At 40.2% G+C, this 13,448-nt stretch overlaps 1 protein-coding gene across 3 annotated transcripts in view; it reads left to right on the top strand.

The window, feature by feature from the left end:
- The window catches only part of LOC121390722 (E3 ubiquitin-protein ligase MIB1-like), a 40,318-nt gene extending 29,177 nt beyond the window's left edge, over positions 1-11,141 (top strand). For all 3 annotated transcript variants that reach the window (XM_041522625.1, XM_041522624.1, XM_041522626.1), the window contains 5 exons: positions 23-125; positions 1,673-1,755; positions 6,646-6,794; positions 9,509-9,733; positions 10,322-11,141. In XM_041522625.1, the coding sequence (XP_041378559.1) occupies positions 23-125; positions 1,673-1,755; positions 6,646-6,794; positions 9,509-9,733; positions 10,322-10,739 (978 nt within the window). In that variant the 3' untranslated portion in view covers positions 10,740-11,141. The remainder of the gene's footprint in view (positions 1-22; positions 126-1,672; positions 1,756-6,645; positions 6,795-9,508; positions 9,734-10,321) is intronic.
- The last annotated feature ends 2,307 nt before the right edge of the window (positions 11,142-13,448 follow it).

Below are 13,448 nucleotides of genomic sequence, written 5' to 3'. Positions count from 1 at the left end.
TTGAACTGTATGACATTTACAGGGGTCGGCTGATGTCAACGCTAGAACGGAACGACTCCAAACAGCCCTGCACATGGCGGTGATGTCATGCAACCTACAGATTGTCGAAAATCTTTGGGTAAAAGGTACTCAATACAGCCAGGGTCATACCTGTAGCCTAAAATATCTACGAGGGGGTGGGTGGAGTAACAATAACGAGTCCAGCTAGATACAATAAAAAGTACATTTTAACAAAAAGGATAGGTTTTTTGTATTTTATTGGGGAACAACTGCCCTGCACAACCAAACACCCCCCCCCCCCCCAACACCCACCCCTACTCACTACATCTCTGACAGTAATTTAACAGATATCAGAGCTTATTGGTCCCTTACCTGTCCAACCGCAGCGGACTATGGATTTCATGTCCGTCCGTCTGTCTGTCTCTGTCCATCCGTCTGTCTGTCTGTCCTTCTATCTGTCCCACATATAGTTTTCCGGATGTTGAGCTGACATTTTGTGTGTAGCTTTCATTACGATTTTTGACAGAGTATATAGCTTTATCATGTTCTGTTACAGATCAGCTTCGACTTTCATGGCAAATCACTAACCGTAATTTTTTTTATAGAGTTATGGCCCTTGAACGTAGAAGATATGAACATTTTATACTAAAATGAAATTTTGTATATAGCTTTTATCATGCACTGTTACAGACCGAGTTGAACTTTCATGGCGATTTACCCATTTAATTTTTCACAGTTATCTTCCTTGAATTTAGGAGATACGAACATTTGTTGTGCCCAGTAAGGGATATGTATTGCTTTAGCAGTACTTTCAGAATGCTTTGTTTTTGCTGTACACTGAGTACTGGCTGGAGGTTTCCACAAGTAGATCTAGTGCGCGATGTTTGTTAGTGGTAGAGTGTTACCTGAGGTGCGATGAGTCGCAGGATCGATTTCTCTCAATGGACTCTACCCCCCCCCCCCCCCCCCCATCCCAACCAGTGGGTTACGGCAGGCATATGAAATAAAAAAATATATATTAAAATTTAAAAAAAACAAAAACGAGAAAAACAAAAACCATGAAAAAACCTACAAGTGCACTATATTATAGATGAGTCTTATCAATCTAGATAAAAGGAGCACTTAAAATGAAAAGAATACCGGCCTCGGTGGTTTCGTGGTTTAGTCATTGGACATAAGGCTGGCAGGTACTGGGTCCGCAGCCCGGTACCGGCTCCAACCGAGATCGAGTTTTAACGACTCTTTTGGCACGTGTAGGTGTAACACCGCTACACTGACTTCTCTCTCGGTCACTAACCATTCGGCTCCCACTCAGATCGAGTTTTAGCGACTCATTGGGTACATGTAGGTGTAAGACCACTACACCGTCTTCTCTCTTGGTCACTAACCATTAAAAACTGAGAGAGATAAACACCAAAGCATGTTAGATGACAAAGTGAACATCATGTACCTGAACGTCGCTTGACTCCGCCAGTTCTCTGACAGTGTTCACGTCACCAGTAGCCACAGCCTTGATCATTTTCACATGTGTTCTAGTACTCAAGTCGTTACAAACGCGCTCTGGGTGGGAACCGGTACCGGGAGGTGAACCCAGTACCTTCCAGCCTTATGTCCAATGGCTTAACCACGACACCGGTGATCAAAGCCTAATATGAGGAAACTGTTGTTCCAGGGACAGATGTGAATGCGCAGGATCACAAAGGTAACACACCACTACACGTTGCGATGATGGAAGAGCGGACCGACGCTACGATGGTATGTAATAAATGTTCATGACTTCTTTTCCTATAAAAAGGGTGAAATTTTTGTTTTATGCCATCAGGGTTTGGCTCAGTCGGATGAGTACTCGCTTGGGGTGCTTGCTTTTCATGATCGAACCACCTCGGTAGATCATTCAACTGATTGTTTTTTTTCTCGTTCCAACCAGTGCACTACAACTGGTCAAAGGCTGTGGTATGTGCTTTCCTGCCTGTGGCAAAGTGCAACTAAAAGATCCTTTGCTGCATTAGGAAAAATCCAGCGGGTCTATATGTCAGAATTAACAAAATGTTTGACATCCAGTAGCCGATGATTAATTAATCAAACAAACTTTCCATCACTAATATGCAGTGTACTGCAGGCCCAACCGGCCTCGGTGGCGCAGTGGTTAAGCCATCAGTCTACAGGCTGGTAGGTACAGGGTTCGCAGCCCGGTACCGGCTCCAACCCAGAGCGAGTGCTTAAGGGCTCAGTGGGTAGGTGTAAGGTCACTACACCCTCTTCTCTCTCACTAACCACTAACCAACTAACAACTAACCCACTGTCCTGGACAGACAGCCCAGATAGCTGAAGTGTTTGCCCAGGACAGCGTGCTTGAACCTTAATTGGGTATAAGCACGAAAATAAGTTGAAATGAAATGAAAGATATTATTAGCTGCTACTAGCACACACAGAGGCCACCGTTACGCCTCTAGGGGCAGACAGTTAACTGCTACTGGTTGCACTATACCAATTAATTTCCGGCTGGGTCGAAGTTCGAGGTGTACCGAACTTTTGATAGAGAAGTTAACACCACAAGTCCTGTGATTGGTTATAAATGTGAGTGTGTTGGTTGTAAAAAAAAATAGTTTCATCTGGGCTAAAAATGTATGCAATTTTATTTGATGTAGTACCACCGTGTCATGTAGCCTTGTGCTTGGAACATGTATGGGGTACCTGTAAAAAAAAGTACTAAAATTTTGTGCGAAACTAGGGGTGTTGCAGAAACATCTGGTTATACCGAAAATGAGCCATGAAAGGTACCATTTTCTGCAGTTAATACTTTGAGGTAGGGGTTGTAGTACTGATATTTATGGGTCACAGTTTGGTTGATATATTGCATATAGTGTTTTTAAACACAAACGTTAACATGGTCGCCTATGGGATTTGAATTGGTATAGTCCAACCTATAGCACATATTCAGTGCATAATAAAAAAGATTATGATTTTTGTGATTTAATTAAATTAAACTACACTATTTGATTAATTAGCCGTCACTCGGCCATGCAAGTTCACAATGACCTTGACCTTGACAATACTTACTGTACATAGCTCTGAATGGAGTTTGAACAAAAATTAGCACTGAGGAAAAGTTGGTTTTGGCCTATAATTCATACTATACAGATTTGAATGTTCTTATTTACATGGTGTTTGACTTGCCATATACAACTGCTCTTAAATATGTTAATATATCTAGGCAGTCTGAACTTAGATTTTAATAGCAATTTATTTTTATATTAAAATAACATGTGCCAATATTGGGATAATGTCTTTAACTTCTATAAACATAGTTAATGTTTCATGTGTGTACTTCTGATAGCTTAACTTTTTAAAGACCTTGATTTTTATTGTCCTTTTGGCATATTTATAGGGTGCTAAGTCATATTTTAGACACATTTGTAGTTTTAGGGGAAACATTTTTTTACTTTGAAGAATTTTTTTACCAAAGCCATAATTAAATTTTTTGTCACTATTGTGCCTTCTGTTCTCATTTATACATAACAATAAGCTTGTTAAACATATCTTTAGGTCTCCAGATCAAATCTTTTTTTAAAATAATCACTTAGTTTGCTCCCATGAAGTGTATTTTAAGTGTATACTAGATTTGGAACCAATTTTTCCAGATTTGATTATCTACCTTGGTGTAATTTGATGATTTATTTTATTGTTAATGCTGTATTATCCAATGTTAATAGCTAAATGATATGCTGGATTACAGATTGTAGGAATACATCCAATATACATATTGTATTGATCTGGATTAGAAAATAATGCAATAAAATAGATGTTCGGGTAATTATGTCACTTAAAAACAGGTTTTTTTAGTAATGAATCAAAAATAAATATGCGAAAGCTGCATGATAATTCCAGATATCACAAATTTTTAAAACCTCCAACTACAGTAGGGTATACATAAAATATAGTCAGGAATATTGGTGGCTGCCAATGGTTTTGATGGTCCAATTTGAAAATCTGCATAGCTGATGGATTTGAAATTCCCGCACATGGTAACTTGAAGATGCCCACACTCAGCATACAGGATTTTCTTCCAACAGTGATGTGCAGGACATTAAGTCATTACTTCATACAGATGCAGTCATGTTGGTTTTCCCTTCCTCAGACATTGTATTTTTTTAATACTGATATTTCTTTGATGTGCCTATTGAGGTCTTCATAATCTAGGGGTCAGTCAAGTACATGTGTTTCAATGGAATAAGTTTAAGGAGTTGAGGTACTCTGAATAGCCATGCTGTCTCTACATATATAGCTGAGCACACACACACATCTGACAATAAATATCTTCAGGAGTATTATTTAAAAAAAATTTATTTGTTCAAATATGACATATTGCATTTGTACAAAACTGTACAAAATACATGTGTTTTGTGAGGTGTACATTAAATTAGGTTGCACTGTAGAAACAACAGTTTCAGTGAGGTTGTCAGTTTATGTCAGAAGACACCAGATCCTGGTTGTCATAAAAACACATGATTCACCACCTTTTGAAACATGTATGTTATCAGTATAGGTTGCACTATACCAATTAATTTCCGGCTGGGTCGAAGTTCGAGGTGTACCGAACTTTTGATAGAGAAGTTAACACCACAAGTCCTGTGATTGGTTATAAATGTGAGTGTGTTGGTTGTAAAAAAAAATAGTTTCATCTGGGCTAAAAATGTATGCAATTTTATTTGATGTAGTACCACCGTGTCATGTAGCCTTGTGCTTGGAACATGTATGGGGTACCTGTAAAAAAAAGTACTAAAATTTTGTGCGAAACTAGGGGTGTTGCAGAAACATCTGGTTATACCGAAAATGAGCCATGAAAGGTACCATTTTCTGCAGTTAATACTTTGAGGTAGGGGTTGTAGTACTGATATTTATGGGTCACAGTTTGGTTGATATATTGCATATAGTGTTTTTAAACACAAACGTTAACATGGTCGCCTATGGGATTTGAATTGGTATAGTCCAACCTACTAGCACACACAGAGGCCACCGTTACGCCTCTAGGGGCAGACAGTTAACTGCTACTAGCACACACAGAGGCCACCGTTACGCCTCTAGGGGCAGACAGTTAACTGCTACTAGCACACACAGAGGCCACCGTTACGCCTCTAGGGGCAGACAGTTAACTGCTACTAGCACACACAGAGGCCACCGTTACGCCTCTAGGGGCAGACAGTTAACTGCTACTAGCACACACACAGAGGCCACCGTTACGCCTCTAGGGGCAGACAGTTAACTGCTACTAGCACACACACAGGCCACCGTTACGCCTCTAGGGGCAGACAGTTAACTGCTACTAGCACACACAGAGGCCACCGTTACGCCTCTAGGGGCAGACAGTTAACTGCTACTAGCACACACAGAGGCCACCGTTACGCCTCTAGGGGCAGACAGTTAACTGCTACTAGCACACACAGAGGCCACCGTTACGCCTCTAGGGGCAGACAGTTAACTGCTACTAGCACACACAGAGGCCACCGTTACGCCTCTAGGGGCAGACAGTTAACTGCTACTAGCACACACAGAGGCCACCGTTACGCCTCTAGGGGCAGACAGTTAACTGCTACTAGCACACACAGAGGCCACCGTTACGCCTCTAGGGGCAGACAGTTAACTGCTACTAGCACACACAGAGGCCACCGTTACGCCTCTAGGGGCAGACAGTTAACTGCTACTAGCACACACAGAGGCCACCGTTACGCCTCTAGGGGCAGACAGTTAACTGCTACTAGCACACACAGAGGCCACCGTTACGCCTCTAGGGGCAGACAGTTAACTGCTACTAGCACACACAGAGGCCACCGTTACGCCTCTAGGGGCAGACAGTTAACTGCTACTAGCACACACAGAGGCCACCGTTACGCCTCTAGGGGCAGACAGTTAACTGCTACTAGCACACACAGAGGCCACCGTTACGCCTCTAGGGGCAGACAGTTAACTGCTACTGTTAACAAGAGTTTTCCTTTTAATAGGCAGCACGGATAGACTCAAGTGGAGAAAAGGAAAGGAAAGCAAAGCTTGTTAACGATACACCAGTTGGTGTATTAAAACAAAATTGTGTTTTTGTTTAGGCTTCACTAACCAACTAACAACTAACCCACTGTCCTGGACAGACAGCCCAGATAGCTGAGGTGTGTGCCCAGGACAGCGTGCTTGAACCTTAATTGTATATAAGCACGAAAATAAGTTTAATTGAATGAATTGCAGGCCTGTGGAAACCGAGGGGCCAGGGGAGGGGGAGGTACAGTTGCACCCTCACTTGAAGACAAAATGTATTTGTTTTGTCCTCTAGATGTAAACAGAGATTATTATTTTTAAATCTGACTTGTGTCTACGGGCCTGTGTTTAAGCATTCTTCACCAGAACCGTGCAACCACCTGGCCCAAATCTCTTAACACCTCTTAACAGTAACAAGAAACAAATTAATTGTATTTCTTTGTTAAATACTGGATTTTGATATATGTCGAAGTTCAGAGGGGTGTCACTGCATGGATGTGGTGCACACCTGTGAACTGAAACAAATTCAGTTTAATTCAATTTTATTGAAGATACTACTTTTCATTTTTAAAATTAAATTATACCTATTGCAATTTTATTTTTATTCATTGTCTTTTCTAGGAAGATCCACGTAAAGACGCAGATAATGATACCTATGAAATAAAATGCTTTCTAGTAGAACATGGCGCCAAACTGGATATCAAGAATCACGATGACAAAACACCTCTCGATATGCTACAGAGCAAGGAAGCAAAGGTGTTATTAAAACGGTAATTAATACATTATTTCGTTATTAAATTTCTCCCAGTAATTAATGCTAATTACATTGTTTCGTCGTAACTTCCTCTCAGAAATTAATGCTAATTACATTGTTTCATTGTAAATTCTTCCCATGATATTAAATTCCTACCAGTGAGTAATGCTAATTACATATTTTCGTTGTAAATTCCTCCCATGGTCTTAAATTCCTCCCACTAATTAATGCTAATTTGCATTGTTTCGTTGTAAATTATTCCCATTTTATTAAATTCCTCCCTGTAATTAATGTTAATTACATTGTTTCATCCCGTTTTATTAAATTCCTCCCAGTAATTAATGCTAATTACATTGTTTCATTATACATTTCTCGCATTGTTTTGTTAGATCCAATGATTGTAGATGCCTTGGTGACCGTGGTTAAAGTAATTATAACTTATATATAAATATAATTATATATTCATACATGAAGATTGTGAATCTACCACTGGCATATTCAGTAGCATATCTCTGCCAAAGACTGATTACAAAAGAAGTTATGATACAGCCGTGTAGGTATGCAGCCGTGTCAGGTACTTTGCCTACAAAGGAGAAGTGATCGTGACCATGCTATATGGTTCAAAAGCAGTCTTTAAGAGGACTTTATAGTTAACGCCAAGTATAGGGGCCAAAAACCTTCCTACACGGCTACATGCTCATACACTGTCATACAGAGGTGCATAGACTAATATTTCAAGCAGGGACTGTATTTTTCCGAAATATACTGCTCAGTTTATTTAGAGGGCGAAGTTTGCAAGTTTAATCATTTACAACCATTGTAAAAACTGGTTTTGTTTGTCAATGAAAAGAAAGAAAGAAATGTTTGTTTAATGACGCACTCAGCACATTTTATTCACGGTTATATGGCGTCAGACATATGGTCAAGGACCACACAGATTTGAGAGGAAACCCGCTGTCGCCACTACATGGGCTACTCTTTCCGATTAGCAGCAAGGGATCTTTTATTTGCGCTTCCCACAGGCAGGATAGCACAAACCATGGCCTTTGTTGAACCAGTTATGGATCACTGGTCGGTGCAAGTGGTTTACACCTACCCATTGAGCCTCGCGGAGCACTCACTCAGGGTTTGGAGTCGGTATCTGGATTAAAAATCCCATGCCTCGACTGGGATCCGAACCCAGTACCTACCAGCCTGTAGACCGATGGCCTAACCACGACGCTACCGAGGCCGGTTGTTTGTCAATGACGGCAGAAGTCATAATTATCTACGTCTGTAAAGACTGTATTATAAACATTCTAACTTGTTTTATTACAATTATTATTATTATTATTTTAATATGTGTGTATGCGTGTGTCTGTGCACTGGCGTACGAAGCGGGGTGGGGGGCAATAGGTGTCCCCCACGTTTCAGATATTTTGCTTTATATTTGCTTTATAATAGTGTAAAAGTGTGTAAAGATAAAAGTGTGCCCCCCACTTTTTGGCACCTTCCTACGCTCGTGTTTATTCCTAATTTATGATATTGACGATACCGAAACACATGAGGGTAATAATTTCTTTATTATATAATCGCAAACTTAATACCACGTATTTTTATAAACTGCTTCTATGCAACTGCAATTCCAGTCAGCCCTTAATCAATATTCAAATGACGTATGAATAGGAACGACGTATGAATGGGAACGACGTATGATATCCTTTCATAAAAATAAACTTTTTTATTATTATTTTTTTATGCCAGTGCCCCCTTTCCTTTGAATTCCATTCCATTTCTTCCCGATCTGGCAATTCCTCCTGTCTTTCAACTTATTTTGCTGTCCACCTCCACATCCTAGTCCTTGTCTCTCCAACCGCGACAGGTGCCTGTCCCGTGTGGCTATCTGTGCCACACACCTGCCATTCCGCACCAGCTTTTAGCTGTGGGCTTAGTCTGACTACTTTGGGGAGTGTTCAGTAATTACTTCTGGCATTATTAAGAGGCACTTGTAACCACCTACTATGCACCCCTACTACCAGCGGTCGTTAGTTAGTGCCGTGGGTCAGACCAGCTTTATTAGCAGCAGAGGACAAGGATGCCAGGTGGGTGCAAGGAAATACACAGAGACTGCACCCGTGGAGGAAGTTTAGACAGGTAGGCTATGGTGTGGACAGCTCAGAAGACAAAGTCGGAGGAAACTGAACGATAGGGTCGAAACAGATTGAAATTGTGGGAGAAATTGAAAAGTGTTTTATATTAAGATAATGAGAATGATAGTCAGAGGGTGATAGAAGAGAAAGATGAATGAATGAGTGAGCCAGCTTTGACGAAATTTGAATCACTGATTGCCCAGCAGCTTATCCACTAGACCACGGAGCTCACTCATAAAAATAAACTAGTGCATGATGTTGTTGGGTTATTGGGGGTTTTGGGGTTTTTTTTGGTTGTTGGTTTTTTTTGTGGGGTTTTTTTTTTTTTGGGGGGGGGGGGGGGGGGTCATAACGCTGGACAACTTTCAATGTAAAATTGTTACTAACATGTTTTTATGTGACGACTGTTGGTGCATACGTCAATTCTGGAATGTCGTCGTAGTACGTTTGCTTAAATGTCAATAAACGTATCGCCGTGACCTTGATTGATTTACAAAGACCTGACCTGACATTTAATAACTGGTCCCTTCAGTTTCTTCAGATTGCCCACCAGCATCTCTTTTTGTTAGCATCTTCCTACTTCTATGTTTCTGTACCACAGGATTGCCAAGACACGTCGACAGTCCTCAGAGGCGGTGCAGTGTGAGCGACTTCCGGCCTACTGGGACGCCATGACGGATGATAACGAGGTGAAAGTTGTCTCCCTGCCCGAACATTCGGAGGAATTCAAAATGGTGGAGAAAAACATGAAACTGTCGCTGACGAACCCCACGATTGTCAGTATAAAGCGAATACAGAACGTTTCCATGTGGCGCCAGTATGCACTGTAAGTTGTAAGAAAGAAAATAACGTATCCTAGTGGTAAAATGCTCGCTTGATGAGCGGTCGGTCTGGGATCGATCCCCGTCGGTGGGCCCATTGGGTTATTTCTCGTTCCAGCCAGTGCACCACGACTTGTTAAATCAAAGGCCGTGGTATATGCTATCCTGTCGGTGGGATGGTGCATGTAAAAGATCCCTTGCTACTAATGGAAAAATGTAACGGGTTTCCTCTCTAAGACTATATGTCAAAATTACCAAATGTGTGACATCCAACAGCCGATGATTGATTAACCAATATGCTCTAGTGGTGTCGTTAAACAAAACAAACTTTTAACTCTACGATGCAGAGTCGAACGGGCATTTGGCAAATTATATACGGTTGATTCCATGAATCTCTTTCTTAGTATCTAGTGCCTTCTTTTTCAAACAAGAAACAGTTTTATATGGAAATACCATACAATGATTAAAAATACCAATCATCTTTAGACTGGCGATCGATGTTCCAGTTGTAATTGTTTGAAATAATTTGTGATCATATTCTATATTATTATTTACGTGTAATTTTCCATTTTCATTTTTTATTTCTTTACTAGCCGCAAAGAAAACATGGAAAGGGAGTACGGAACTGGTTTAGCCAACGAAATGACTCTCTTCCACGGAACCACTGAAGATGCAGCAACAAAGATTCCATACCAGAATATCGACTTCCGGTTAGCTGGGTCCCGAGTCGGCGCCATTTTCGGGCGCGGGGCATATTTTGCCGTTGATGCCAAAATGTCAGATACATACGCGAAACCCAGTCAGAACAATCACAAGTTCATGTTCCTGGCGAAGGTGCTGCTGGGAAAGTATAAGAAAGGAAGTGGTGACATGCAGAAGCCGCCGATTGTTGATTCGTCGAATGCACTCAAGCATGCGGATTCAACTGTCGACAACGAAGAAGGTCCCCGAATATTTGTTCTGTATAGTGAGACGCAGATTTACCCTGAACATCAAATCGAGTACAAATAATATTACCATACTAGCAGGAACAGAAAATATCATTTGCTTGTGCTTATATATCCAGTGAAGGTTCAGGCACGTCTATCCTATGTACTTCGCCAACAACGGTTATGTCTGGGACATGATTGCGTAATCGTTAGAGACAGGGGAGGGGTGGGGCAACTGCCCCCCCCCCCCCCCCCACGTCCCCACGGCTGGAGCAAATCCTCAAATTCTGGCAAAAACGATAGAGATATTTGGACAAATTGAGCTTGTCTAAAACTTTTTCACCGTGTAGTTCCATCATGCTACCCACAATATTAATTGTAATCTATGTTAAAATGTGTAATGATTGGTTTGCAACCCTATATAACATTTTGGAAGCATTATTAATATGAATAAATATCGTCATTCATTTCATTTTATGTCAACTTATTTTCGCGCTTATATCCAAATAAGGTTCAAACACGCTGTCCTGGGCACACACCTCAGCTATCTGTCCAGGGCAGTGAGTTAGCTGTTAGTGAGAGAGAAGAGGGTGTAGTGGTCTTACACCTACCCATTGAGCTGTTAAAACTCGCTCTGAGTGAGAGCCGGTGTAAACGGAATGCAAGTCCGTAGGAACAGTGGTCTGCCCGGACTTAATCTCCTAGGAATGCAGGTCCTAGGTCTAATATACCTAGGAATGCAAGTCCTAGGACTTACGTTCCTTTGGAATACTGGTCTGACTGCCAGGATATGAAGTCCGGGCCGGACTTGCATTCCTGGACAATCAAAATTTAAGTCCGGTCGTACTCATAAAAATTAAATTATAAATGTAAACAAAACGAAAACTTAATTAACTTAGGATATTAGCGCCTCTCTTTATTTAAATATTTTCTATTTATTCCAATATTTTCCATTTATATAATTTGCAAGAGTCTGTACACATTTTGTTGACCTTATTACATGAGCAGAACCAAGGTCTTTATTCATTGCGTATTGTTCCAACTAATAAAACTCAAAAACATTTACCATAATTCGAAGCATATTAGTACTCGCAAATAAGTATAACTTGCCCATATGATATACCAAAACAATTATCTGTTAGACATTATATATTGGTATTTGATAATAATAATAATAATAATAATAATAATAATAATAATAATAATAATAATTTAACTATAAAAATGTGATATTTGCGTTATATACATTATCTTGTTATTATATAATTTTAAGTTTGTGCCTTTCTGTCAGTAATGTTGCAGGCGCGTGTACATAGGGTCTAACATATTACCGGGGGAGTGACGTGACACCCCACCCCACCCCCACCCCCACCCCGCGAGAACGCTTATGATGTTCCTAACGGCCAGGTATTATAATAGAGACCCTTTCCCCAACTCATAGCTTATGCTTTTTATGTCGAAACTGCCATAAGGCAGTCAGTGATAATTAATTTCAAGTGTTTTGATGCTATTTTTAATTGTTCATCAATAAAAAATCAAATTTTCATGCTTATTATTCCTGATATTTTATAGTGTAGTAACTGGTCATTATAGTACTAGTTATAAGTATTAACTACTAGAACTAAGTACAGTTTTTAAATCAGACTCTAGCCTCTATGATATCTTAGTGCCAACAAACCATACCATCGATAAACAAATATTTTAAATGGTTTTCATTAATGTTTATCAATTAATAGCAATATCAATGACTAAGAGTGGGTTTTAGCAGCTCAATGGGCTACTAGACCGACTAAAACAAAACAGTAATCATAGAACAATTATCATACTGTTAATAATATGCACACACAATTTACAAAGATCCTTTTAAACAGACTAACTACTCATGACACTTTTACACCTGACCGTTTTGGTCGCAATAGGCATTCAGACTCCCTTGTTGGGAGAAGCGGTTGGGGAGGCATGCTGATCATTATTGCCGGAATGAAATGAAAATGTCCAAATCTGGAACACAACGTAGGCCTATATTTATATTCGCATTACTACCAAGACGCTAAATAGGATTCCAAACAAATTAGTCTGCATTTTTACATGGATTACAACTAATATTGTGAGTAAAATTATGGAAATGCATGGTGAAGATTTTAGGTCAGCTCATTTTGCCCGAACGTGTTCATTAATCTCCCCCCCCCCAAACCCCCCCCCCCCCCCCCCCCACACACACACACACATACACTGGCGGAGTGACGTGACACCCCACCCCACCCCACCCCCACCCCCCGAGAACGCTTATGATGTTCCTAACGGCCAGGTATTATAATAGAGACCCTTTCCCCAACTCATAGCTTATGCTTTTTATGTCGAAACTGCCATAAGGCAGTCAGTGATAATTAATTTCAAGTGTTTTGATGCTATTTTTAATTGTTCATCAATAAAAAATCAAATTTTCATGCTTATTATTCCTGATATTTTATAGTGTAGTAACTGGTCATTATAGTACTAGTTATAAGTATTAACTACTAGAACTAAGTACAGTTTTTAAAGTTTTATTTCAGGGATTTTCAGGAATCATATATATGTAATAAGCAAACTATTGGAAATAAATTCCAGAGGACTAGGAATACTAGGATTGAAAGTCCTGTGGATTAGGAGTACCAGGAATAAAAGTCCCACGGACTTACATTCCTCGAAATGAACGTTCCACAGACTTAAATTCCTAGGGATACAGGTCCCACAGACTAGGATTCCGAGGAATGGAAGTCCGATCGGACAAAGATTAAGAAAATCACAATTA

Source organism: Gigantopelta aegis, chromosome 15, assembly GCF_016097555.1.
Source record: "Gigantopelta aegis isolate Gae_Host chromosome 15, Gae_host_genome, whole genome shotgun sequence".
NCBI lineage: Eukaryota > Metazoa > Mollusca > Gastropoda > Neomphalida > Peltospiridae > Gigantopelta > Gigantopelta aegis.
Note: the sequence above shows the minus strand (reverse complement) of the source record. Positions and strands in the feature narration are given on the sequence as shown.